We start from the raw sequence: 27,548 nt of genomic DNA on the forward strand, positions 1-27,548 counted from the left end.
TGCCGGACATCACGGAACTGCTGAAGCGTGGAGGGAGCTCAGAGCTGTTATGGGGGGTTTGGATCTCCCGAGGCATCCCTTCTGGGTCTGGGGGCGGCAGCAGAGCGGCTGCTGTGCACGGGGAGGAGGCGCCAGGCACAACGGCAGCCCCTGGTGTTGCTGGGAGCAGCGAGCAGGTGAGTGAGCTCCCCCCGAAAGCTGTGCTGGTGCAAATATCCAGTCCATTAGGGGCACCCTGAGGCGTGGGCTTCACATGTGATGGGTACATCTCCGAGAAGACTGTCGGGGGTGGATTGAGGCAGCGGGGATTTTGCCAGCCACACTCCATATGGGTCCGTATTTGGGAGCCAAAGTTTCAGGCTCCTTCTGGGGCCTTTGTGGCTGTCCTGGTTTTGGCTGGGACAGAGTCAGTTTTCTTCCTAGTAGCTGGTACAGTGCTGTGTTTTGGATTTAGTACGAGAATAATGTTGATAATACGCAGATGTTTTAGTTGTTGCAAAGTAGCACTTATCTGAAGTCAAGGACTTTTCGGTTTCCCACGCTCTGCCAGCGAGAGGTGCACAAGAAGCTGGGAGGGAGCATGGCCAGGACAGCTGCCCCGAACTGGCCAAAGGGATATTCCACACCACAGGATGTGATGCCCAGTATATAACTGGGGGAGCTGGCTGGGGGGCCAGTCGGTGCTCAGGGACTGGCTGGGCATCAGTCAGCAGGTGGTGAGCAACTGCACTGTGCATCACTTGTCCTTTCTTGGGTTTTATTTCTCTCTCGTTTTATCTTCCTTTTCATTACAATTATTATTATTATTACTATTATATATCTATATATATTACTATTACTACCTTATTTCAATTATTAAACTGCTCTTATTTCAATCCATGAGATTTACTTTTTTTCCCCCTGATTCTCTCCCCCATCCCGTGGCGGGGGAGGAGTGAGCGCACAGCTGCTGGCTGGGTTAACCCACGCCAGTGGCACGCAGAGGCCTGTCACAGCAGCGCTGGTTTCATGGGTGTTGGGATGTTACTCGTGGACACGGTACGGGTGGCCAGCACACGCGCCTCTGGCCGTGGCGTCAGCTTGTTGTGGTGTGAGCAGCTGAGAGGTGGGCAGCTGGGGTTCCTCGGGCAGCCGGGGTTCCTCGGGCAGCCGGGGTTCCTCTGGTTTCATTGCCTGTGGCATCTTGGGGGTGAGACCTTGGAAAAGCCGGGTCTGGGTGGCTGCAGCAGCGTTGTCTGAGGGCGATAGCATTGGGGCATCGTATCTTTTGGGAGCACCCTCATGGAGGCTGATGGGTGTGACAGCTGGGATTTGGGATGGTGAAGGGGCCTTGCTGGGGCTGTTTTCTGGGTCTTTATGCCCGAATCCCTGGCCGTGCCCTGCCTTGCAGGGAGCATCGCTCATCCCTCGGACAGCTCTGCTGCTGCGCGGCTTTGGTGTGAGGCAGGGCCCGGTGCGGGAAGCGACCTGCTGCGGCGGGGGCTGGAGAGGGGGACGGCCTGTGCTGGGGCTCACCTGCCCCTTCCCAGCGCGGATAACCCACCCGGGGCTGCCCCAGGGGGACGGGGACGGCTCGGGGGGACGCAGAGGCTGCCGCCATTCCCGGTGTCGGCACCGGGGCGGTGAGAGGGTGCCGGGGCGGCTCCCTCGGGGACTTTTCCCTCTAGCTCACTTTCCACATTCCTCCGCTGCCCCCCGGTCACAAGCCGGTGTCAATGGCCACCCCCCCCCCCGGCGGGGCCCAGTCAGCCCCGAAGCTCGCGTCGCCCCCGCCGCCTGGGCGGTGAGGCGGTCGCTGCCGCCGGCTGCCCGGGGCTGCTGCCCGGCCCCGCAGCTGCAGGGGTGGGCGGCGGCCGCCGGCAGCGGGGTCGGGGCAGCGGCCGCGCCGAGGCCGCTCCCACACGGCGCTTCCCGCCCGCCGGCGCGGAGGGGCGGGGGGGCGGCAGCGCTGACGTCACGGCGGCGCCGGTCCCCCCGCCGAGCGGAGCGGGCGCTGCGCCTGCGCGGCGGCAGCAGCAGGATGGGGAGCCCGGCGGCGGGCTGGGGCGCGGCTCCCGCCAAGAGGGCGCGGCGCGAGGGCTCCCCTGAGGGGCCTCGGGGCCCCGCGGCCCGGGGCGACGGCTGCGACCCGCGGCTGTGGGACACGGAGCAGCTCTGCCAGCACCTCTCCCGCTGCGGCGTGGGCGAGCCCAGCCTGCTGCGCCGCTTCCGAGGTAACGGAGGGCTGGGGCGTGGGGCTGGGGTAGCCCCCCGGGGCGGCCGGGTCCCGCCGCTGACGCTGTGCTTCCCCCCGCAGAGAGCGGAGTCACCGGGAGCATGCTGCTGGACCTGCCGGCCTGCGCCCTCGAGGTCACCCGCGTCTGGTGAGAGCTGCCCCCGCGGGCCCGGGCCGCGGGAGGCCGCGGGGTGGAAGGGCGGTGGAAGGCGGCCCCGGCAGGCGGCCCGCGTCTTCTTTGGATGCGCCCCCGGGTGTTGACCGGCCCTTGAGGGGGGGCTCTCCACCGCCCCCGGGGCGGTTTGTGCTTTAAAACCGGAGGAGGACGCTCAGCCAGGGGCTTCACCGCGGTGAGGTCCCCGCAGGGTGCGTGAGCCGCAGGAGCCGCTGCAGGCGGGTCCCTGCCTCGCAAGGCCCCATCCGCAGCGGCCAACTCCGGGAGAAAGAAGTTTCGTGACCTAACGGGATGGGTTTGTCCCACTTCTACCCCGGATCCCCAAGAGCTTGGCTGTAAAGACAGTTGGAGTGGGGGTACCTGATGGAATGGGCTCTATGGGGCTGATCTCAGATTCTCCAGTGGTTTACCAGTTCCCCTGCTGATCCTAGCCAGCACCATCCAGATTGTGGAAGCTAGTTGCCCAATAACCACGAAAAACAAAATATCTTTTTAAAATCTTTACTGAAAATACCACCAGCAGCACAATAGCCTTTTAAGCGTTAATAGGAGCACCAGCATAAACTCCAGGGGTTTTGAAGAGAACTTTCTTCTCAGCCTAAAGTTAATACTGCTCTAATTCTAGTGACGACAGTAGTAATGAACTTTAAAATGGTGAGTAGGTGCTGCTTTGTGGAGGATGGATTTTACCCACCTCCCTGAGACAAATCCTAGGCGTCAAAATTTTAATCTTGTAACAGTTACTGGGACTTTGCTCTTTGTTGCACCTGCTACAATAGGGTGGGCTGTTATGGAAAAAGATTTTGTTCTGTGTCCTGACAGCGTACAGGCCTGTGGGCGAGTGGCTGAGTTCAGTGGCCACCGTGAGCTGCCACAGCGCTCGGCTGCGGGGAGCAGGCAGTCTGGCCCAGTAGCAGTCACCTGCCATGAGGACAGGAAAACTGACTGCTGTCTTAAAGCATGTAGAGGATTGTTCCTAGCAGTGAGGGAAATAACTGGTCCCAAAAGCCTTGTGATTTTTCTGGTGGTGAATATACTTTCTTGCTCTTCTGAAACAGAAGAGAGCATAAACGTCTCCTGTCATCCTATGTGTCTGGAGGGCTCCAGCTGCCCCTTCTCTGCCCCACTGGAGTCAGGTTTGCTCACCTTTCCTGGGATATGAACCCGCTTGCTCACCATATGCTTCCTGGTGCTTTTTAATCTTTGAATGGCTTTTCTTTACTCCTTTCCTACTCTGTTTGTTTACACTATTTCCTCCAGATTTCTCTCAAAACCCAACTGTTCCGCTCAAGCTATTTGCTGATGTTGTGGTTAGTGGACCTCAGGCAGTTTGGAGTGTGGTTATCTGGCAGGTGTACACAAGTGCAGAGCTGTGCTTGTCTGCTGGGGGTTTTGAGTACTTTGGTGTGCAGGTTGGCTCCTGGGCTGAAAACTTGTCAGAGCTAGCCCTGTGCTGAGGAGGAAGGGCCCTATCTCTGTTACACCCAGGGATCCTGGGTGGGTTTTCGAGTTGCAAAGGATGAATTAAAAGAGCGGGTGTTGGGGTGTGGCCTTTGGGAGAGAAAGAAGAGCTGGTGTGACTCAAGGTGACAAAGCAGAAGAGTTGCACTTTGAAGGAGGTAAGATGTTGGCAGGAGTTATGAAGGTATTTTTTGTTTTTTTGGCAGAAGAGTTTTAATGGCAGCTGTCTGAAGTGTGCAGGTAGAAGTGGTGTGGTGTCATGAGAAAGGCAGCTAAAGCTTTATTTGTTTCTCAAGTATAAGGTGATTGTCTAATTGAAATAACAAGCGGATGTGTAGTTTCTGTTTGGAGACGACCAGGAAGCTGGTTGCTTTTTGTACCTTGCTGGCTGGCTGAGCCTCAGGTGCCCCTACGGCCGCTCAGACGCTCGCAGGCTGCCTGCGGGTCGCCAGCAACTCGTGGGTCAGGCTCTGTAAGTGCTGAGTGTCGGCAGGCGAGACAGGAAGTCCCTCTAGGCCTGAGGTACAGGCGGTGGAGTCAAACAGCCGTGACAAGCTCTCAGCTGGTATGGAGAGTGGATGGTACTGGGGATACCGCATGCTTGTGGGTTTTAGTTTATAAGGTGTTTCCTTTGGTGAGATCTGGCATGTTGTTTCTGTTAAGCTGAAAATGTTGTGGGTTGGACGAGAAATTGCTCAAGTCTTACGCTTTTTTAAAACATCTCAACTTTGCCCTGAAAAATGATCCCTTTGCATGTGTCTGTCCACTGCACACTGGGACCTGCAGTGACTTTCATGATTTCTTTGTGACAGACCAGTAGTGAATGCATAGGTTTAGGTTCCCGGCTATTCCTGGGCATTCAGCGGGGAGAGCTTGGGGTGACAAGGGGCCTGGAGGCAGTGCTGTGGGGTTCCCGTGTGTTCTCACATTCCTGGCAGCGGCAGGTTTGGGTGGCGTGCAGCGGGCTGGGTGCTCAGTACGGGTGATGAGTGGGGCTGCCTGGCTGACCCCTCGGGAATAGTGGAGTTCCCAATGGGTGCAGGAGGTGGCTCTTCTCATCCTTGTCACCTGTGGCATGAGGAAGGGTGTGGGCAAAGCAGGGTGGGGTGGAGGGGAGCGGATGGGGAAGTGTCAGTTCTCACCCTCCCAAAGCCAGCAAGCAGTATGGCTGCTTTGGCCGTTGGACGAGCTGCGCCTGCAGAGCCCTGGAAGACCACAGTACTAACACATCTCTTGGTTGGGGTGATTTTACCATGTAGACACCAGATGAAAAATCCCCTGCTATTGTTTTCTGTCTGAAGAAGGCTGGAGAGCTCTCTGTGGTGCCACCAGGACTATATTGACAGCACGCTTTGTCACCTGGAGTCCAAACCCGAAACAAGCGTTAGTGTTCTTGGAGGCAGGGCAAGATTTCAAGACACGCAGGCCAGTGAATCGGTGTGTCAGGAGGGGCTTCCCAGCCTCCCTGGTCAGGCTGCTTTCTTGTGCTGCTCTCACCCGTGTGCAGCCCTGACCCGGCCCAGGGGCGCCTCCAGCAGATGCATAGCACCGTGCAGAGAGCTCTGGTAGCACCGCTTAATTCAGCCCTGCTGGAGGGGGGTTTCTGGAGCAAAGCTGCCCATCGGGCTGTGCTCTTTGTGGACAGTGTTTGCACAGGTAGTTGTACAGTAAGCTGTGCTATTAGTAGTACAGAGCTGTCCTTTCTTTGCTGTTACTGTGGTTTCACTCATTGGTAATTTCTCAAGGTGGTGGGTGCCCATGCCTTCCTCCTTACATACCTGGCTATTTTCCAGTTAATTTTCTCCTTACTCCTGAATTTTTGTGGCATTTAAAAAAGTGTAATCAAGTGCTTCAAATGGACAGGCTGTACTTAGCAGTGCTGTCCCTCACTTAACACTGGGTGCTGCTTTGCACTGCCTCACCTTCCCAAGAGTGTCACAGAGTCCTACCTGGTGTGCTCTGGATCTCATGTGTCATGTGTACCTCGTGACCCAAGTATCTTTTGGGGCGGTTGTCACCCGAGGTTTGTCGCGCGACTGCATGGTGGTGCTGTCGTACCTCTTGCAGCATTACAGCTGATTAAAAAACACGCTGGTGATGTTTGAGCTCCGTTATTAGCATGCTTTCAAGTGATAGCCGTGGAAGACCTTAGTTGTCATTAAGAACATGGCAGTCATCGCTGTACATCAGGTTTGGGTGTTAATTTTTCACCCAAAGATGCTCTGGTCCAGGTGTGGTTCTGCCTGTTAGTAACTGTCTTGAGAGGGAACTTCTCCACAGAAGAGAATGTAGGTGGCTGGAAGCAGATCCCTTCTGACTTTGCTGTCCCTGAACTGTTTCTGAGGGTGGTGATGGAGGTGCTTGGTTACCAGCCCGAGCGCTGGTCCTGTCCGAGCCAGCCATGTCTGTGGTTGGAAACGTTACACGGAGTAACGTTACAGGAGTTGAATATTCTGGGTCCCCTTTTCAGGACAGACATCAAAGAGTAGTTGCAGTTGCTTGTCCTGGGAATGTAAGGATAGGTGTTTACAAGCTTCTGGTTTGTTGGCCTCAGAAGGATTCCTTGGCTCTTCCACTGTGCCAGGGTTCATCTCTTCTTAGGAGAGGGCAAGAAGATGCAGGTGGTCCTCTTCTTGTCCTCAGTGTTAGCTGAGGTTAAGATAAAAACTGCTCGCCAGCAGCTCAGACATCATACACATTTAATATTTTCTGGATTGTGAATTATTAAACGATTCAGATGAAAATATTCGGTGCGTCAAGCAGTATGTTTTGCTAATAGTTGGCATTGTATAGATTTGCTTTCTGTCAAAGTTTAAATTGAAAGACTGATACAAAACTGGTCTCAGGGTGGTTAACTGCTGAAGAATGTCAAAGGTAGCAAATCGCCCTTTCTTGTGATAAAGTGCTGTGGTACTGAGGCTGAAACCGTTCTGCTCAAGGACAAGGCTTGCAGGCAGAGTAATAAACGTGGGTGTGATAGAGCGCGTTATCTCTCCATCCAGACTTGTCTTGCCTGTGCTCTTAGACTACTGTGGCTGCAATAGGGTACCCGCATTGGAAATTTACATGTGTGTTGTGAAGGGGACCTTTAATTTATTAAAAATGACAGCAAAATATCTTTATGAGATGGAAGAATCGGTTCTCAACAAAATTAGAGCATCTTTTAAACTCTGGTGGTTCTGCTGTTGGAGTTGAAATTAATTTATGTAAAATTCAAGTTAATTCGGCAAAATTAAACTTTTTTTAATAGTTGACTAACTGAAAGAAATGTTTGTAGCAATCCTTTACTGGGACTTGACATTTTAGTTTAAGGATTTTTTCAGCCTTAAAAACCATCAGTTATTCAGGCACTGCATGTTGCCTTTCCCATAAATTTAAAGGACTTATCTCCAAATGTGACTTTCCCTAGAAGAAATCGATGAAAAAATTCTGTATTTCCTGGTGTTTCTATTTCTCAGTTCTGTGTAAGTGGGAGAAGCGCTTACATTGCTTTACAGACAGCTCCTGTAGCTATTTGTTCTCTTCCTTCTATACTTGAGTTTAGAAGGATAAACGCTTTCAGTATATTTCTGAAAAAGCTGCAGGAATATGTATTTCAGTGAAAGAGACACTGTGTATCCGAGTAGTGTGAACATGCACAAGTAATTCCACGTGTACTGCAACCATAAAGGGAAATGTGTGGCAAACTGCTCCCAATGTATATATATATATTTTTTTTCCCCCCTTTCTAGCCTCCCCTCGGAGAGACTGCAGGTGCTGGCCTGCCTGAACAGACTGCAGCAGCAGCACATGGACGTCATGAAGGTACCCCAGCGCGCGTTGGGAGGACACCGCTTCCCGGGCCTCGCTGGCACTTCGCTGCGGAGTCTCTCTGCCTCCCCTTCCTTTGGTGTAGTGGTGCCAGCTGGTGCTGCGGTCGTGCCTTGCCTTTGCAGAGCAGCAAACTCCAAGCCCTGCTCCTTGTTAGTGGGTGGTCTTTGAAAAACCACATTAACCAGAAAAATGGTGAAAGCCACGAGCGAAGAGCTTTGTGTGGGCACCTGGCGGTTGTGAGAGATTGAAGGAGCAGATGAGCTGTTTATGCTGAGAAGCTCCCTTCACCTCTCTCTGCATACAGCCTCCCTTGGGTTTGTTATTAGTTTAGCCCCAGGCCTGGGTTAACCAGCTCCTCCTCACTTCCATTGTTTGCCTTGTCCACCAGTTACTCACTGTGGTGGATGTTGGTTTAACTGGGGCCAGGGCTGCGCGCATTCCTTAGTAGGCTGCACATCTGCTAGAGCCCTGTCAGCTCAGTGACTGAGGGTAGAGAGAGCCCAGCAAAACCTTACCTGCCTCGATGTTTTACCAAGGGAGGTGTGCGATGGAGTGGTTTTATCTGCTGTTTTGAGGCAAGGATTACATGTATGTGTTCATCTTCTCTAGGAAGTCACTGTAGTTACTCAGGTGTCTCTTAAAACACGTCACGTGCTTAGGGGGGATCAGGGAGTACTTCTTTCATATTTCAGTTATCTTGGGCTTTGCCCCAAGATAAGGTAAGAATCATAATTCCCACTCTGCAAGACTTCACTTGATTTAAAAACCATGAACAGTGTCAAACCAAACACTTCTTACGGGATGTCTTAGACCCACGTTGCAGTATCCTGCCTTAGCTGGGACAGCACGTTAATAAAGACAGCGGTTTTCTCAAGTGGTAGGTTTTGGAATTACACAGGTGCAGATAACATTTTTAGAGATTTTGACTTGAATTCCCTTGCCCTCTGAAATATGTGGCTTTGTCTTTTTTGATGTCATGCTTAAGTAGTTCTCCGAGATAAATCTTTATACAGGGTAGCAGGATATGGCTGCTTTATAGGAGGGAACAAAACAGTCACCCTGTCCCACCAAATACCTGACTGTCATACGTGTCCTTTACCTTGGTGCCTGTTTATTTTCAAAAGTCAGTGTTAATTACGCTGTTGCTTGGCTTTTGTAGGTTTTTAACGATCCAATTCACGGGCACATTGAAATACATCCCCTCCTTGTTCGGATCATCGACACGCCTCAGTTCCAGCGCCTCCGATACATCAAGCAGCTGGGGGGCACTTACTTTGTTTTTCCGGGAGCCTCTCACAACCGCTTTGAACACTCCATAGGGTAAGGGATGGCGGGCCTGCACCCCTCTCGCGTTTGGATTTCCCCGGGCTGGGTTCCCCTAACGGGCAGGGCCAGCCGAGGGGCGTCGTGGCCTTCGAGCATTGGTGAAAAATGCTGTGGTGGCGTTTTACGGTCTCATGAATGTTCCTGGGTACCCTGTGTGATTATGGGCTGTTCCCTTGGACTGTGTTAGACAGATCAAGAAACCCACAGGATGGATCGATGGTAGATTTCCTCCCCTGCCCTTTTTTTTTTTTTTCCTAAGAATATTGTTAATTAAAAACTGAGTGCTTTATGTTCTTCCTGGTCAAACTCTGAGTTTTAAGACAAGCCTGGGAAGGGTACTGGGGCTGCTGTGAATGACTTGCCAGACAGTTGTAATCCCCTTATATCATCCAGCACAGCTAAAACCCGTTTTATCTGTCACGTTGACGTTTGTAACTGTGTGTGCTTTATGCAGTCGATGGTGATTGCCAGGCTATCAGAAGTTAAACAGAAACAGATGATGGACATGAGCGTTCCCAGAGTGTTGCTAGGTTGTTAGCACTCCACAGAGAAGCTGATTAATGACAAATTTAAGCTTGTTTGAAGGGTATATCCCACAGTGCAGAGAAATTAAACTAGTCAGTGGTTTTTATTCAGGTGATCTGGCCAGCCTAAAGTTGCTTTTGCTAGTGCTGAAATATTGCACTGGCTTCTGCCCTCCCTCCGTGACACTGTCAAGATGTGAACAGCTTTTGCAGAGGTCAGGTCAGCGAGGCAAGCTGGAGTTGGTTGCATCTGGTAAACTGGAAAAGACAAAAATGTGAGGGAGATAAACAAAGCTTTCACAACAGGAGTCTGAAAACTCCAGTGGTATCAACTACCTTTTGTTTTCATCAGTTTAATTAATCTATATAGTTAAACTTAAGACAGTTGTTCTCAACTTGTATATCACTTTGAAGATTTCTCCATGTTAAAATAGAAAAAGTGAGCTTTGTGTGCTTCTTGGTCTAATAAAAAACCCACCGAACAGTAAAATTTGGTGTAATAGAAGAGATTGCCTTGTCTTGTTTTAAGATGTTCTGAAAGGGGGACTACTGAGGCAAGGACCCAAGGGAGCTGGTGTAGAGCTTGTGAACAGTTTATAGGAGTTTGTGCCGTACATTTGTTCCTGCTCTCATATCATGAGAACAGAGGGTCCCATTCAGTGAAATTAGATGTCAATTCTAAAATGAATGAAAGGGGGAGAAATAATTGTCATAAGCTATTGTTAAAATAGCAGTTTTAAAGAAGAACAAAGTGCTTTGGTGACTGTGGGCCTTTGCAGTTGCACTGGCTGGCAGGCGGAGGATGGTGGGTAGCTCTGGCCCTGCCCAGTCGGGAACAGCCCACTGTTCGCTGGCACAGCGGCTCCGTAGCTGTGCGTTGGGAAGTACTGCAGGCTGCGGTTACCCCCGTGTTCCGGGTGTGGTATCGGGCTTGTGTGCTTCCACGTGTGTTACTGATGACTAAAACTCTCCTGCAGGAAACGGCTTGTTTCTGCGATTCTCTTGCAGGTCAGGGTTTGAGTATTTGCTGTGCTACCTCTCAGTCAAGGGCTGTGACTGAATGGAGCACAGTAGAATAGGTGAACTCTTTTTCTCTTCAGCCTAAAACACTACTGTATTCACCTCCCCTCCCCCCCCCCACCCCCTTGCAACAGCGTGGGCTACCTAGCAGGATGTCTGGTTCGTGCACTGAAGGAGAGACAACCAGAACTGGATATAACCCAGCGAGACATCCTCTGCGTAGAAATTGCTGGGCTTTGTCATGATTTGGGTAGGTAACACTTGAGATGGCTTATTGCTCTTTGAAAGCTGACCTGGATGAAAAGCTGCCTGCGAGATCAGAACGTGAGAGCTGTTTCGGGCTGCGTGGCCGTGTTCCGAGACAGGACTTACCTGTTCCTGGTTGGTCTGGAACACACCTGTAGAGGCAGCTCCACTTGGTGAATCCATAGCCACTCTTAGCTAGATCTTTGTCATGTTTCCATGTGGTGTTTGGAGTTCTGCTCTCAGTAGCTGCGGTGTCTGCCTCCTCCTGTGATGTCCTCAGGTCTCTGAAAACATTTCAGAGTGGAAACTAGTGGCGCTTTCAAAAATTGTTATGATTATTGTATAATTACTTATTTTCTTCAGAGCTGGCACAGAGTAATTAACATTCTCCATGTTACTGCAGTACGTGCCTGTGGTTTAGGTAACGGAACTGGCTGTGTTCAGTTGCAGTAGTGCTTCAGGTGTCTTAGGACAGTGCACTCGCTGTAAATGATTCTTCCTCATAGATGTCAAGAATCAAGTCAAATACAAGAGAATCCGTATCCTTAAGTTGCTCAGAATATTTTTACTGATAACCATGTCTCCAGGTTAAACCTGTCATCTTTGTTTTTAAGGTCATGGGCCATTTTCACACATGTTTGATGGAAGATTTATTCCACTCGCACGTCCAGATTTGAAGTGGAAGGTAGGCTTTTCACTATTGAAGTAAAAATAGAAAACTGAAATTTTGAAAGGGAGAATAATTCATCTTTAAAGAATGCCAGTGCCTTTGAGAATATAGTGATCGTCTAGCCTTTTCTTATTGCACCATTTTGATGGTGTAATTAAAACCCAGAATGTTGTCTTCTAATCTCGTGGTGATTTCCTTGCTGTTCTCTTTAACTGTTTGTTTCGAGGAGTGACAGCCCCATCGGCATGGCTGTGAGCAGAGGCAGCCTTACTAGCAAAGCAGAGAGGTGTGAGGAGAAGTGAGGGCAGATGTTTGTCACCAGCATCTCTTCCCTGAAAGTGCAAATGCTTTTTCTTTTCTGTGTACTTCCATGAGATCTGTTTGTGTACAATTCTCCTTCCTGCAGATGTCACATTGGGTGGTACAGAGGAGAGATGAAATGTCTCAGTCTTGTCAGTGCCTGTCGTGTGACTCTGAAGAGGCAAAATTAATTAGGCTTGCACTGATCATTTTAAGCCAGCATCGTGCCTTAAAGTGGGTATCGCAAGCTTTCTTCAGGATATGTTTTACAGATGCAAGATACCAGCTGGGACCTTCCTTTCCAGTTTAAGATTTTTATTCAAGGCCAGGGTATTTGATACAGTGTTTAGAATTCGAACTTTCAGAAACTTTGAACAGAGTTTCAAGGGTTGTTTGCTGTGAATGAAATGTAATGCAGCCCTTCCAGGCCTCTCTCTGCTTGTGATGAGTAAGCATAATCAGCTGAGTAAACTTGTTAATCTTCTGCACAGCAGAATTAGTTATTTTGTCTTTTAGCATCATCACTATCCTACTGCTGTTTATTAAAACACAAAATTAACAGTTCTCTGCTGAAGCATGTGTTTCTGAACTCCGTAGACCAGGAGATTTCCTGTTTGGTTAAATAGAAAGTGAACAGAAAATCACCCAAGTGCTGCACTTCTCACCACCGTGCTCGGATGCCCGGCCAGGCAGTGCTGCTGGCTTAGGAGAGAGCTGTGACGCTGCAGGAAAGATGCTTAAACTTTGTCATGCAACATTTAGGTGGTTTTTTTCCACAGCATGAAACTGCTTCTGTTGAAATGTTTGAGCACCTGATTACTTCCAATAAACTAGAAGAAGTCATGAAGTCGTATGGTCTTGTCCTGGAAGAAGATATGGTCTTCATCAAGGAACAAATAGGAGGGCCTATAGATGAAAGTGCTTGTGAGAAATTGGTGAGTACTGCTCCTGTGGTTATCCCAGTAAATGTCTTCAATTTTATTGAAAGAGCAGATGATTTTTGCTTATGCTGTGTTTTATTATTTATTTTTAGCCCAATGAAATTCTGAGAATCCTGGCCCAAGAGATGCTAGAGAAGTGTAGTGTTATTTCTTACAGTGCTGGCAGGAGGTGCGAGCTACACTCTGTTATGTGCTTACATCTTCCTGAGAATTCTTACCCCAGTGGATTAGAGGAAAGCTTAAGAATGCTATTTGTATTTAGTGAACCTAATTAACTGCAACTCAGTTGGTAGAACTGAGTTTTTAATGGAACCTTAAGTGGTTAGGGATACAGCCTGTCTACTGGATCCTGAAGGCAGTGGTGGGTTGTGTTTTCAGGTGGCCACGTGAAGAAAAAACGGAGGAGTTTAGGGTGACAAGCTGATAATGGGTAACGGAACTGAGAACTGGCAGAGCTGAGGCGATGAGCAATGCAAAGCACGGCCCAAGTGCCCGAACCGCATCAGCTTTGATGACAGCAGCAAAATGCTTGGATTTATTGCAGTAACAAACATAGAGGCAGGGATGAGAATTGAAAAAATGTGTTGCCTCAAGAGGCAAGGAAGGAGAGATCATGATTATTAATCCTTGCAACTCTATGAAAGGATTCAGTCCTCTCTTCTCACTTTACACTTTACAGCTCTTGTCATCTCTTCAAGCACACCCATTCAGCTGCGACCAGAATTCGGAACCCGTCAGTGGGAGATCTGTCATGACAATCTGGTCCTAATCAGAATTTGTATGTTGTCCCAAACAAATCACCCACAAACGTTAGCACTTCCCCATTATTTTCTGCTGTAGTAGTGCATGATTCTGCCATGTGTACTGCCACACTCTGATGTAGGGAACTTAGCGTCATAAAATCCAATCACAGGAAGGGGATATTCATTCACAAAGTCTGCGAGTTGATTTTTGCCCACTGGTGCTCATTGGCACACAAATCTTGTTGCCTGCCATTTCCATTGATCTTGTGCCAGGTCCTTACCCAATGTCTGGTTTCCCTTGTTGAATTCTGTGCCTGTTTTCCAGCAGGGTAACAGGAAAAGGAGTCTCATACATGATACGTGGCAACCTTCTTGCCTGCAACCTGCAACCTCCTGGTGTTAGGCTGCAGGATCTCCCACTGGCGGCCATCCGTGCTGTGGTGGTCTGACCAGAGCACAGGCTCCCCTGCTGCTGAGGCGTCTGGGCTGTGATGCTGTCACGTCACAGGCCGCCTGGTCCTGATGTGAACCACGGGTTGTTTGTGCGTTGACCGTAAACCGTGTCCTGAACACTATCCCAGTAGCAGAGCTCTTCGTGATCAGCTCTGTTGTGCTCTCTATCCACGTTGTGCTCTCTTCCCGCTGCCTACGCACGTTTCCGTTCTTATTCATATTGGGTTTAGTATTTCTGTAATGCAGAAAACATGCAAGCCATTTATCTGTTTGTATGCAACGTTTCCACCTTCAGAATTTCAAGGCCAGTTCATGGCATATTTGTTTAACTGAAGAATCATTAAATTTTCAAGAAAACATTTATGAGCAACTTGCATCTTACTATTTTGGCATTGATTTCCTGTTTGCCTCGTTGCTGAATTATCCCTTGTGGGTTAGGAGTTGAAGTAGCTGGCTGTTCACACGATTTGTGTTTAATACATCTAAATTGTTTTAAAACTCTGTTCTATAAAGTTGTGTAGTTGATTGCAGAAGACTGCAAGACAGTGACATGTTTGTGGGTTTAACTAATTCCCTGAGGATTAAATGATTCCAGCCTTTTCCCCTCTTTGTTGCTATGCACTTATTTTTTTGCATTTCAAAGCTGCAGACTTTTCTTTAGTAGAATGCGAAACTAAATACTTGTGTGCATGGTTCTTATTCTTCTTGGTATTCTGGGAAGTCAGCTGCTCAAGGCCTAGTTCTGGGTTTCTAATGCCCAACAGCTTCTGAAAGCTCTTTTATTGCCTTTGTGTTCTTTGCTACCTCAGTGTTGGATGTTTATTGCAGGCAAAATCAAAGTGTATTCCCACTATCTTTCAAGAATTGTTCTGCCATTGTTTGCACACTTTAACTTCTTATTGTTTCTGATTTTTTCTTCTCGGCTCCCCTGTTGTTAGTGGCCCTACCGTGGTCGACAAAAGGAGAAAAGTTTCCTATATGAGATAGTAGCTAACAAAAAAAATGGCATTGACGTTGACAAATGGGATTATTTTGCAAGGTACAAATCTTACGGTTTTTGTTTTTATTACAAGTTCCTACTGAAACAATGCTGCTGTAGGTACAAGTGTGACCTCATTGTTAAATACTCTTTGTGGAATATTTTTAGGGATTGCCATCACCTAGGAATCCAGAATAATTTTGATTATAACAGATTACTTAAATTCACTCGGGTCTGTGAAGTCAAAAACCAGAAGCACATCTGTACCCGTGACAAGGTAAGCAGCGTGTGGGCCCGAGGGAACACTCAGCAGCAAAGTGTGTGCAGGTGTAGCGGCGCGCTGAGAGCGTGTGGGGCACGGCAAAGCCGTGGTACAGCGGCACTGAGGGGTGCAGGGGGATGCTGGGGGTGCCTGCTGGATGTGTTTTTAGCCTGAGAGAGGAAGAAGTAGTTGCTGCTCTGAAAGCTGTTCTCAGAAGCAGCTGGTTTAAGGAAGGGAGGGACAGAGCAAGCCTCTGTTTGAAAGGGCTCATGGTGAGTCCTTCCAGGGGAGACTGCAAAACCGTCAGCGGTGCGTGATCCTGCTCCCAGTCTTCTGAGCAAGAGGTGAAGGTGGCTTTGGTGAGGGGCTGCTAAAGGAACAAGGGCTCCTCTTCTCTGCCCAGGCTGCCTGGGGTCACGGGCACGTCTCTGTTCTCCCACGGTGACCTGAGTCTGTTTCACAATTTGTAAATTGTGAAAAATAACCATTTGGCTCTGTGCTGCAAGTGGAAGGAGACAGCTCATTTGATTCCATGATTGTTTTAGTTTTCCAATGAAGACGATGTCAAAAGTAAAAGATGATTGGATTTTTTTGATTCAGGAAGTTGGAAATTTGTATGATATGTTCCACACACGGAATTGCCTGCACCGACGAGCCTACCAGCATAAGATTGGCAACATCATTGAAATAATGCAAGTATTACACTTTCCTTTTCTTGCATTCCGTTTATTTTTAAATTCTTGAAACTGTATATCTGTTTGGAATATTCCGATAATCAATAAGGTGTGACATAGAATAAAAGCCATTGGGCTCTATAACCCAATTCTTGTGGCAAGGCCCAGTGCTTAGAGTATCATAGAGGCTGTGATTAACAAAAAAAAAAAACCCGGAAGAGAGGAGGACAACATCATCCTTCCACGTGAAAGTCAATTAGAGGAAAATTACTAAAGGCAGAAGTGTAGGACCAGGGTGTGCTTATGCTGTTTTAACTCCTGACAGCTGAAGTCAAATCTTCATCTACAAGGTCGAGATCACAGCTCAAATGGACTGGTTAATAGAGCGAGGTTACTGACGGAGTGACGTAACGAGTGAGTTGCTGTAACCCAGCCGAGGCCTGACTTTGTGTTCATGTCGTGCCACAGCAGGAATCGTTCAGGACCAACTCAGCTGGCCACCTGCGGTCGTTCCTCTCTTGTTGATGTCTACAGAAGTTTTCCTATAGCATTTTGGTTTTACTTTCCTTGCAAAGCAGAAATGCTGGTATCCCCGAATACTTTTTTGTTAGGATCTTGGCTGCTGAGTAGCCATCTGCTGAGTTTGGAAAAAAAGGAACACAGAGGATTACACAGTACAAGAGTTGTTTGTGACTACTTTCATTTCATGAACTTCAGCTCTTGGTTTAGTGATCGTCTGAAACTCAGACTGAAAATGCTAAGGTTTGACAGTACCTACGTGTGAGGAGTAAAACAGCCAAGAAAGTTAGTTCTTGGCTTACCTTGATTACAGCAGCCTGTCCAAATGAGTGTACGAGCTGGAAATGACAGCAAGGTACAGGGAACTCTGGAAGAACTTGATCTTTAGAACATCATTTTTTCCTGCCTGAAAATACCACATGTTCTTGGTGCTGTACCTTTACAATGCTTTGGATTCTCTCAGTTAACTCCTGGAGCGACGAGTCTGTAAAAGGTTATGGTCATCTGTGAGGCAGCCTCATTGCAGCTGAGTGACCATGTCACTGTCTTGCAGGGTTCTGCAGTCGTCTGAGCAGTGTTAAACGCTGGAGCAGAACAAAGTGGACTTGCTCATTCATTGAAAGAAAGTTAAGGTCTGAGCTGAACCTGTTTTCAGTAAATGGAAAGACTGTTGAAACGTGCAGTGACAACATGGAGATAGAACGTTGCAATGCAATCAGCGTCTGCTGTGTGCTTGGGATGCAGTTTCATCTCTTGTCTTCTATTAATAACATACTGATGCATTTCTTTTTTGTCTCTTCAGCAATAAGGTGTTTCAAAATGATGCTATCCTTTATTTTGTCTCAAACTAGGATTACAGAAGCCTTTCAGAAAGCAGACAAATTTGTTAAAATAGAAGGCTCTGGAGGAAAACGGTACAAGATTTCTACGGCAATGGAGGACATGGAAGCCTACACTAAGCTAACTGGTATGAGCTCTCAGAATTTCTTCTTTTAAAGTAAAAGAACATGAGTACCTGTTAAAATGCTGGTTTTACAGCTGTTGGCACAGTGGGCCCTTGCCAATGACTAGGCCTCTCAAGTACTGCCTGTGTGCACAGATGGTGGGGCAGACCTAGACTGCCCAGTCTCTGTGCTGTCGTATCTGGCTGGGAGAGCAAGGCCGTCTAGTTTAAATTACGCTTCTGTTGAGAGAGAGAGAGAGAGAGGCACCAACTTCTTATGTTCTCCCCACATTCAAATTCAGATTATTGCAGGCAGTGCTGTCAGGAGGTCCTGCTTGTGCCCCGAGTTTGTTGCACTTGTCACAAGCTGGATCTGAGTCAGCTCCGAGTCATACTACCTCTAGCAACGTCAGGTAGAGAAGCACTATATGTGTGTTGTAGTGTGATGCTAACCCCAAGGCAGGCTTCAGAGAGCTCTGATGGGATCTGATTTGATTTGCTTGAGACATTGCTACCCTACTTGCAAATATAACAGAAGAAAACAGAATATATGAACAACTTAGTTTATTGCTGGAAATTTCTGGTTGCTCAGATAAGAGCTTGTGAGAATGGTTCTTGTAGGGTAGGTACCTGGAGCAGCAACCTGCTTGAAGACATGCAGGGGAACTCCAGCGTGATTATGGATTGAGGCAAACAGGAGCTAAGACTTGTGATGTTTTCCCATTTCTCAAGGTCTGGCTCAGTGCTGTGAAGAGAAAAACCAGCAAAATTTGTGGAAACTGGCTTGAGTTGTGTTGTCCTCTGTTATGTATTTCCACGGCTTCCCACCACTGTGGTGTCCTTGTTTTGTCTGCCCCTCCACATCTTCGCTGTGAGGCACACCAGCATTCCGCTGGTTGGTGTCCGGTGCTGCAGCATGCCTTTACCAGCTTTGTGCATCGTGGGGGATGGAGGCCAGTGTGGGCAAGGCAGACCCTGCTGGGCGGTGACGTTTGTGGTTGGGCAAGTGCAGGGCAGAAAATGCCGCAGACCCTGCTGAAGTGAAGAGTGCTCCCGAGTGTGCTCTTACAGCATCTGTGAGCTCACGAGGACTCCCAGGGCAACTTCCCTGAGTTGCCTTGGCTGGCCAACAGACTCAAGAACTTTGGTCTTTGGTCCGTGGACGAGGTGACAGAGGCCGAGGGCACTGTTGCAGAGGATCCTGTGTGTCTTAACCCATGTCATGCTAAAGGCCTTGTGCTGGCAATCGGTCGTCTGCTACAGCCACGTTCAGCCTGACCATAGACCCACTGCATTGAGCGGGGGAAGGGGCTGCACAGAGTGCTGAGATGAGCTGCTTGGCCCCTCTGACTGCGTGCTGCGGCCCCAGCGCAGGAGAAGGGGCTGGCTTGGAGGGGCAGTCGCTGTTGGAGAGCATGAGTTGCAGTGTTGGGCCGCGGAAGGCTGGGCAGAGAGATTATGTTCTTAATGGGCTAGGATCTGTCCCCTGGGGGCTGTCTGGTCTGTAACATCAGCTGTGCTAGCAGGTTAGCATCTGGGTCCTGTCGTGGCTGCCTGCAGTGCCTGGGGAGGAGCACAGCTCAGGTCAAGGAGACCAGGACTGTCCCCTGCCTCTTAGTCTGCCACCACATGGAGCTGCTTGCCAGGGCTGTCCTACTCAACAAGGAGAGCTGAACAGCAAGGAGAGTGATGTGAGGAGTATGCCAGCATCAGACATAACAGTGGACCACGAAGGATACGTATGTTCTCTTAAACCAAGGCACAGGATTAGACAACAAACGGTTCCTTGTCAGTACAACTTTTGCACAATGGATGTGTTCTTGGGCTGCTTTTCCCCTGTGTTATCTTTTCTTTCAGTCTGAAGAGACCTAGTCTTTTGTTCCTCATGGAAGAGTTCCAAACTGTGGTCAACCTTGTCTATAAAGCCAGCCCTCAGTTAAAGGTGCTTTGGTACATGGCTCATTGCTTCTGGAGTGTGTGTGGAGCTTCTGAAGGCCGTTGCGGCCCTAGGCGGAGTGTTGCAGAGCTGTGCTTGCAGCACATGTCAGAGCTGCCTGTGTGTTTCTGGCTGGGGAGCGCGAGTAGACACAGAGTGCAGCTGTGTTGGTGGTGACAGGCACGCAGCATCTTGACAGTCTCTTTAGGACAGCCAAAAACAACCTTTCTGCTCTGAAGCCACATCAAGAGACCCGTGTCTTGCTGCTCGTATTGATGGTGGGAAGCACACTGCACACTTCACTGTCATGTGGAGACAGGAGGGGGGACTTTGATGCTGAGAAATTCTGAAGGTTTAATGGAAGTACTTTATTCTTTTACAAGATAGAGCAGCCTTGTCCCTGAGCCAGTCGGTCATGGGGTTTAGGATATTCTGCTGAGCAAGACTGGCTAAATAAGAAGACGAAGCAACTTCCAGTGAAATACTAAAGCTTGTTGCAAGGGTGAGAATTGAGCTAGTTTTTCCATCAACGACTGTTAACTAATCTGGTGATAAGCAAGATGGTGTTGTGACTTCTCAGTTGTCAGACTTTGTATGTTCAGTCATTCTCTGAAAGTGAGGGTCTTTCCTGAACCAGCGTTCTTTCTTGTTGCTTTAACCTTTGTCCCTGTGCATGCATTTTGCTGTGACACTGGGTTTTGACATACTTAATAAAAATCAATGCAACTTTGGCAGATAATATCTACCTGGAAATTCTGCACTCAAGTTCTCCAGAAATGAAGGAGGCACGAGAAATTTTGCATAAAATAGAACGACGTGAATTATACAAGTTTTTAGGAGAGACTCAACCTGAAACAATGAGAGAAATTGTAAAGGTAATGTCTGTTGGTGGAAGATTCTGAATTCTGTCTCTGTAAAAATGTTCTCTAAGTTGCTGACCATCTTTTTTTTTTTTTTTCCTCAGTCTCCATGTGGGTTTTGTTTGGTTTGAGGTTTTTTTGCTTAAATACTATTCCAAAAATAGTCAGAAGTTCTCCTCCTCTCTTTATGTAGCTGAGTGAGGAAACATACTATAGGAAACTGGGAAGAGTTTTATCTACAAACAGCCAGAAAAATGGCAAGAGGTGGAAGTCAATTATTGCAGAAATATTTTCAGAAAAAAACTTGTTTTCTGAAAAATACAAAATTGTTTAAAAAGCTGTTGCAGTCCAGTGATGGAGAAGGTTATTACTATCATCTTGTGTTCATTACAATTTCAAAATAATGAGGAACACATTTGCTTTGAATCATGTGTGCTTTACTTTGAGAACAAATGTCAAACTGAATAATAACTTCAGAGTTTCTTGCTACTAAGTTCTGTACTTAGCATGAGCAGGCATGTATTTTTCTTAAGTGTTGCTTTTCAGAGCCCTGATCAGACGTGGGTTTAACTGCTGTGTCCTATTGCAAAAGAACGTTGTATTACAGCTGGTGTCACTTCAGATGGCTCAGCTTTTCTTGTAACGTGCTATACCTTCTTAACAAATCACCAGTTAATTATCTCTCAACTTCAGCCATGATGCTTTAAATTTTCCATGCCAAATTTCCAGAAGTGGCTGGCTGTATCTAGAAAGCCTTAATAAAAATAATTCAGCTCTTTTAAAGAACAGGGTTAGAGAATGACTGCTAGATGTCTTACTGCACTGTTCATCTTTTTGTCTGAAGCAAAGGTTTGCTTGTGTTCGTTGCCTAGGAAAAAGTTCAGAGATTCAGTATTTTAAAAGTAGGAGGAAATAGGAGGAAGGAAAATGAAACAGTTGTACAGTTTCTGCCCTTCTGAGGAGGAGTTCAGGATAGGTAGCCTAACAGATGAGGAGATGGGCAGGAGAGTGAATTGCATGAGTTCCACCATTAAACAGTTCCTTTTAGAAGTTTGGTTAGTGAAGAGGAAAACTCACTATGAAATTCCAGCCAGAGGTGGCGAGTCCTGGGGTGGTTGTTGTTTTGAGGGGAGACTGGATCGCTGTTGGTGCCCTAATTATACCCAGCCAAGGCTTTGCAGCTTCTGATGCTCAGCTGAGGGATTGGGGGAGAATTTTTCCTCCTGAGGGGCAGGAGATGCCTGTTGCAGGAGTGTGGGTGGCTCCGCTTCCTCTGACATGCTGGAGGTGAGCATCGGCTAGCCGAGACGTAGCTGGGCCAGTTCTGCTCCTTAAGAGGCTGCAGTGCTGTTATGTTCAGAGTCGTAGAATCACGAAACGGTTTGGGTTGGAAGGGACCTCTGAAGGTCACCTAGTCCAACCCCCCTGCCATGGGCAGGGACATCTTCAACTAGATCAGGCTGCTCAAAGGCACAGTTTTGTGATCCTCAAGCTGCCCAGAGCCAGGGGGACATCATAAATGGCTACAGAATTCTTAAATTCAAAGCTAAGTTTCCAGTTAATGAAAACTGGAAGAGGTAACTTAAAAAAAAAAAAAAAAATCAAGCAAACAACAAGAAAGAAAAGTAGAAAGTTAGCGCACACACGTTCTGATACAGATCAGAAATAGAACTGCTTCTGAACAGGCTGCCTCCTGGCCGCTCTTTCCTCTAGGTTTGCTCTTAGTCTAAACCTTTCCTTGGCTGCTTGAGTCACAACAAACCACCCATAGGCCTCAGCTGTGCGATGTGGGTGACACCCTGCTCTTGGCAGTCTCCCTATCTTTGCGATGGACAAAGCAGCAGCAAAAAAAGGCTGCTAGTTGAATGCCTTCCCTTCCGGACCTGTCTCCGGGGTGCTCTGTGCTGCATTTGGAGCTTTTCTCCCGTGAATCTTAATCGCTTCCAGGAAATCTTCCTTCATCAAATCTTGCATCTTCCCCAGACCAGAGCATCCCTGGACAAAGTAAACAGGCAGCCTTCTCTCTCCTGCCCTGCCACAGCCTTTTGATGAGAACTTAGACATTTCCATGAACAACCACCCTCCATCACACCCTGCTACCCTGTTTGGCTTTAGTGTAGCTATTAACAGGGATTATTCTGCCAGATATTCAGGTCCAAAACCAGACAAAACCCCTTTGTGGGTTTCAGTTTCTGACATAGGTCACCATCCCCGTCCAAAGTTTGCCCAGGACGTTGCTGGTTCTGGTTTGGGTTTTTTTATAGTGATAAATGACTTTTTTTTTTTATAGTGACCGTGGACAGCGATCCTGTCTGTCTCTTGGGGTTTTTTATACGTTTCAGTGTAAAAGCTTTACTAGAGGGTGAGATCCTGCAGCCCTTCATTAAAAAAAAAAAAATTCAGTAAAAATGTTAGTGTTCAGCTCTGGGGAACTTAATTGCAAAACATTTGTATTAGTAAATCAGTTGCTTCAAGGTGCTTATTTTGTGGTTTCGTGGAGACGTCAACACTCCTCCCCTCTCGCTCTCACTCCCCCCCACTTGCTCTTTCTTGCTGTCATCAGGTGTAAAACTCATCCTCCACAAGCTGGCAGTGCAACCAGGCTGCTGCAAGGAGAGTCTGTCAAGCTCTGAAGAAATGAAAGCTTTAGTTTAGTGACATGTTCTGTTGTGCATTTTGTTGCCTTGGTCTAGACCTGATAGTGCATAAATGTAATCTGAGTTACTGTCTCTTTTCAGAGTAACACCCTGGCAGAAAGCATTGCTAATGCCAAGCCAGAAAAGGATCCTCCAGATGTGGAGCTGAAGGCTGAAGATTTCATAATTGATGTAAATATCTCTCAGAGCGGGTTCAGAGTAAAAACTTCTCAATCCCAGAGGGCCTTGTGCACCATAGTGAAAATTTGGAATAGATTTCAGTAGGTTTGCAAAGTGAAAAACCCGAATCACAGGGTTGCCTCATAAATGCTGTCCTAGATGTTCAGCTCAGGGCTGAGAGAGCAATGAGTGTCCCCCGGGGAGGTTTGCTGAGGCTGGGAGAGCCGGGGTGCAGAGGCTTCAGGCAGCTTCACTGGCCTGTTTGGGCACGTCTGCGCTTGGTGACGAGTGTGTTCTGCCGTGACTGTCCTCACTCTGAAAAGGGCCAGCGGGGAAACCTTTGGGCTTTAGCATATGGCTGTTAAAGTCAGCAGTCCAGGAACCGCTGCTGGGGGTTGTGGAGGCAAGTGAGCTGTAGGCCCCAGCGGGAGGGTGACAGGCACAGTGACTTCCAGGACTCTGGTGGTGCACGTCTGATGCGTGGTGGTCACTCCTGGGTGTTGTCTCCTGCATGAAGCACCTCGCTGCCACAGCACAGTCTCCGGCCAGCGCTGGTGGGAAGGAAAGAACAGGAGACAGAGGACAGAGCTTGAGCAGTCTGCAAGCATCAAAAAGCTTAATCCCTGTTCTTGGTTAATTCTGGGAAGAGCTAACGAATGACTTCCGTAGTGTGTTACAAACTGCTTCTAAAGCTCCTCTGCATTGAAGATTCACTTCAGTCTGGGTAAAAGTGTAGCAGTTTCCTTAGCTTTAAAGTAGATGACTGTGCTTTTTGTCACACAAATTGAAGTCATGGGGAAGTGGGCTCCTCCCTGCTGACCACAAAACTGTTGGTGTGCCAAGCAGATGTAAATAACGTTGTTTAAACCTCGTGTTCAAAACTGTGAGCTCTGCTGCTGCCCGGTAGGTTGTGTGTTTCAGAGAGGCTGACGAGGGACCAGTGTGCTTCTGCTGTTTGAAACTGAAGCATTGCAGAACGCTGGGAGCTGGTTGGTGTAAATGTGCATATCCACCTGGCAGCTTCAGAGTGAAAGGTGGTGGAAGAAAAGATATAAAACACAAATGCCAGGTTGTTTTATTAAGTAATCATTGGTTAATTATTGCTCTGTTTGATTAGTGTCACTTAGAGAAGTACAGTGTGCATCCTTTGGTATTTATTGTGAGAAAACTAAAACCAAACATTAACAAATGCAATTTTCTTTGTTTTATGTGAAAGGTTATCAATATAGATTACGGAATGAAAGAACAGAATCCCATCGATAATGTTTTCTTCTATTGCAAGGCTGATCCTTCCAAGGCAGTCAAGATCACTAAAGAACAGGTAGTCTTGTCTTGTCTCTTCCTCAGCTGCCTTCTGGAGGGCATCTTCTCCCCACTTGCCATGGAAGTGCTTGCAGTCCCTCATGGTAGTTCTTGCAGGAGTTCTGGGGAGGTTGTGGAATCCGTGTCCTTCCAAGTCTGCGGTGGGTGTTGTACTACGGCAGTCTGGAATCCCGACAGCCTTTGCGTGTGAACACTGTTTAACTTGAATACACTGGGAGTCTTAAAAATATACAGTTGATTTGGATAAAGCTCATGGCTTGTAGTGGGATGGTTTTTGCTGCTTTCCATTTGTATTCAGGTGAAAAAAATTGAAGTTCAGTGGACTCTGAATTCCCAGAAATACTATAGCTTATTTCTTTTTTGTTCCAAAGGTTTCAAAGCTTTTACCCATGACGTTTGCAGAGCAGATTATCCGGGTTTATTGCAAAAGTCAGGATCCAGCTACTATTTCAGCTGCAAAACAGTATTTTATTCAGTGGTGTATAGACAAGGATTTCACTAAACCACAGGTAACAAATTCACATGTTATTTTTCTTGTTCTTGGAGCTCTTCACCTTTGTCCGTAAGCTTGCTGTTTCATTAAAAAGCTTGGCATTCAGGCCTTTGTGGCAGAGCCACTCCTCGCTCACCTAGCTTCTGGTTTCATTGTGTCTCGCGTCTGGGCGTGCTTTGGTTTCACTGAAATAGTGATGGATTTGCATTGATTTAACTTATGTCATGCGAAAAGTCACGTTTTTATAAAAAAGCCGGTATCCGTGCAGACAGTCGCTGGTTTGTGGATGCAGGTTTCCTCGTACCAAGGCTTAAAACAGCACTGAGAGGTTAAGAGATCTAGGGAAGAGGTCAGATCCGTTCTTCTGTTGCTTTCCCTCTTTTCCTTCCCTGTTCACCAGCTGTTAAAACTTACTCCTCCCCCAGGAGATTCATGGTCAGTCCATTTGCTCTAGTTAGAGTGGAAAAATATCTGTGGGAACAAGACTGCAGACCTTTGCTCTCTGGGCAACTGTGTGGTCTGAGCTGCCTGCAAGGCCTTATCTGTTGTCTTGCTGTTACCCTTTTCTGTCAGCTCTCAGAACACACGAGTTTCCAGCTGTGAGGAAGGAAGAGGGCGTGTTACAGCTCCTCTGGCTCTTGGTTTGTGTTGGGAACCACGTCAGAGCTGCCCTGGCAAGTAAAATGGAGACTCTAAAGCAGGCCCTGAGTCCATATGCCTTGCTTTGCTTTCTTCCTGCCCAAGGCAGTGGAGAAGCCTGTAGCCATCATGGCTGTAAAGTGGTCATGTGGGATACAGCATCCCCATTCACATCCCCCTTGCAGGAAGGCAGGCACCTTCAGCTAAAACAATGGCAAAGTGCTGATACTTCCAGTGTATCCGTCATAGGGAAGCAGTTACGGTTGCATCAAGTAAGTTTTTCTCGGTAGAAAATGGGAATGGAGCCACTCTGCTCCGTGCGTGAACTATGAAGTCTCCGGGCTGGAAGGGTCAGTAGGTTTGATAGATCTGCTGGTACATTTCTGCCCTAATGGCTGGCTTCCCCTTTTGTTTGTCGGATAGTCCGACCAGGGAAAGGAATAGCTTTCTTCTGTTCCAGGCACTTCTTCAGGTACTTCCCACTATCTGGGATCAAGCCTCAGAGTAAAATAAATGCTCATACTAAAATCTCAGAGTTGCTTAACAAATGCAGCATGAAGAGTTTGTTCTGTGAACCGTGTATTTTGTTCCTTCCTGTCAAGTCTGTTCATATCCCTGGCTTTGGATCTTGCTAGAGACCCCTGCAGGTCTCGTTTGGGGGAAGAGCTGCACTGTCTGAAATGGCAGAGCGCTCGGTAGAGGAGCGTTCTCACAGCTGGAGCTACAGCTGTGGGCACGGACAACTTGTCTTAAGGCTCATTCTTGTGTCATGCTCCTGGCAGCCATCTCTTGAGAGCAGTTAATTTCAGAAGGGCTTGTTACAAATGGATCAAGCAACAACCTTCCTCTGCTTGTAGAGTGTGGTTGTGTCCTCCAAGCGTGTTCTTCTGGTTCGGCCGTGCCCACCCTGCAGGGCCTGGCACGTTGCAGAACACAGTGACGTCGCATCAGCCTGTTTCTGAGCCGAGGGGGCTCACTGCTCTGTTGTCTGCGGTGGTGGCCCCCGCGCACGAGGTGAACGCACACCTCCGCAGGGGTGAGCACGGCTCCTTGGGCCGGTGACTGTACCCGTGTGAAAAGGTGCACCCAGGTGCCTGCAGCTGGTGGCTGCAACAGCTGTAGCCGAGATCCTGCGGGGAACTCGGAGGAGGCGCTTCTGGTAGTGTTTCCCGTTTGCATACCAAGCCTGAAACACCAGCCTGCCCATCTTCCTGGACTTGCTGGTAATAATTTGGGAAGAGGTGAACTGCCCATGGTGGAGGCTTCTCAGGTATGCCAGGGATTTTTTTTCTCCCCACCAGTTGCTGCCACTGACTACAGCAGTTTCCATCTCTGGCATGTGCAGTCTTCAGTATTTGTGGATTTACAGTGCTTCTAGGACCTTGGGTTTATTTTTTCTACCAAGTCTGATACTGAGCTGCTTTTCCCCTGCTTTAGGATAGAAAGCAAAAGAGAATGTATTGTCATGCATGTTTTCTGACTTTTAATAATAGGATGGTGATGTGGTTGCCCCTCATCTAACTCCAATGAAGAAGAGCTGGAATAACACGGGAGATGATGAACACAGGACAGCTTCAGAACCCAGTTGCAAACAAAGGCTTCCTTTTGATAAGTAACACTTTTCCTTTTGGCACTGTCCAGACTGCTGCTTCAGAAGATGAGGAAACCTGAGCAGCAGCTCTTTTAAAAGCCGGTTGGATGGACTGTAAGAATTCATAAATGCAGAAATGCATTTTACAATACAGTATGTTTTAACATAGGTACTTAATCAAAGTGCATAATCCAAATGGACTTTTAAAAAACTAACAGCCTGTTACAGCAGAGCAAACTCAATTCTCATCTGTTTTTGAATGTATTGGCACTGTGTTGCAAGAGTAATTTTAAAAACTGCAATTCATCGTTATCACAAGAAGTGCTGAGGACACGTTACAGTTCCTTCTAGTCCTGATCCCTCCTTAATTTGGCTGTGGTTTTGCCAGCTCAGGTTTTTAGGTTTTGAGTTGGTTTGTTGTTTTTTTTTTTTTCCCCAGTGTCTGAGGAAGAAAGGAGTAAGTATGCTTCTGAAAACATAGTGAGGTAACAGAACTTTGAAATAACCATAGATGGCATCTTCAAGAATAGCAAAACAAACTTCATTTAAAAAAATAAAAGGAGGGGAGAGAGGAATCTTTTTGGTAACCAAAGATTACTTTCCTGGTGTTCAAAAAGGTGATGGAG

At 47.8% G+C, this 27,548-nt stretch overlaps 1 protein-coding gene across 1 annotated transcript; it reads left to right on the forward strand.

Annotated features, from left to right (window-relative positions):
* Positions 1-2,020: 2,020 nt before the first annotated feature.
* Positions 2,021-26,968, forward strand: SAMHD1 (SAM and HD domain containing deoxynucleoside triphosphate triphosphohydrolase 1). Its single transcript, XM_086474761.1, has 16 exons — positions 2,021-2,213; positions 2,297-2,363; positions 7,583-7,655; positions 8,824-8,984; positions 10,669-10,784; positions 11,395-11,465; positions 12,530-12,685; positions 14,826-14,926; positions 15,035-15,143; positions 15,729-15,820; positions 17,173-17,288; positions 19,936-20,075; positions 22,799-22,888; positions 24,093-24,197; positions 24,571-24,708; positions 26,825-26,968. The coding sequence occupies exons 1-16, from the start codon at positions 2,021-2,023 to the stop codon at positions 26,945-26,947; spliced, it is 1,851 nt and encodes a 616-aa protein (XP_086330887.1). The 3' UTR covers positions 26,948-26,968.
* Positions 26,969-27,548: the final 580 nt, after the last annotated feature.

Source organism: Leptosomus discolor, chromosome 17 (assembly GCF_034619465.1).
Source record: "Leptosomus discolor isolate bLepDis1 chromosome 17, bLepDis1.hap2, whole genome shotgun sequence".
NCBI classification, from domain to species: domain Eukaryota; kingdom Metazoa; phylum Chordata; class Aves; order Leptosomiformes; family Leptosomidae; genus Leptosomus; species Leptosomus discolor.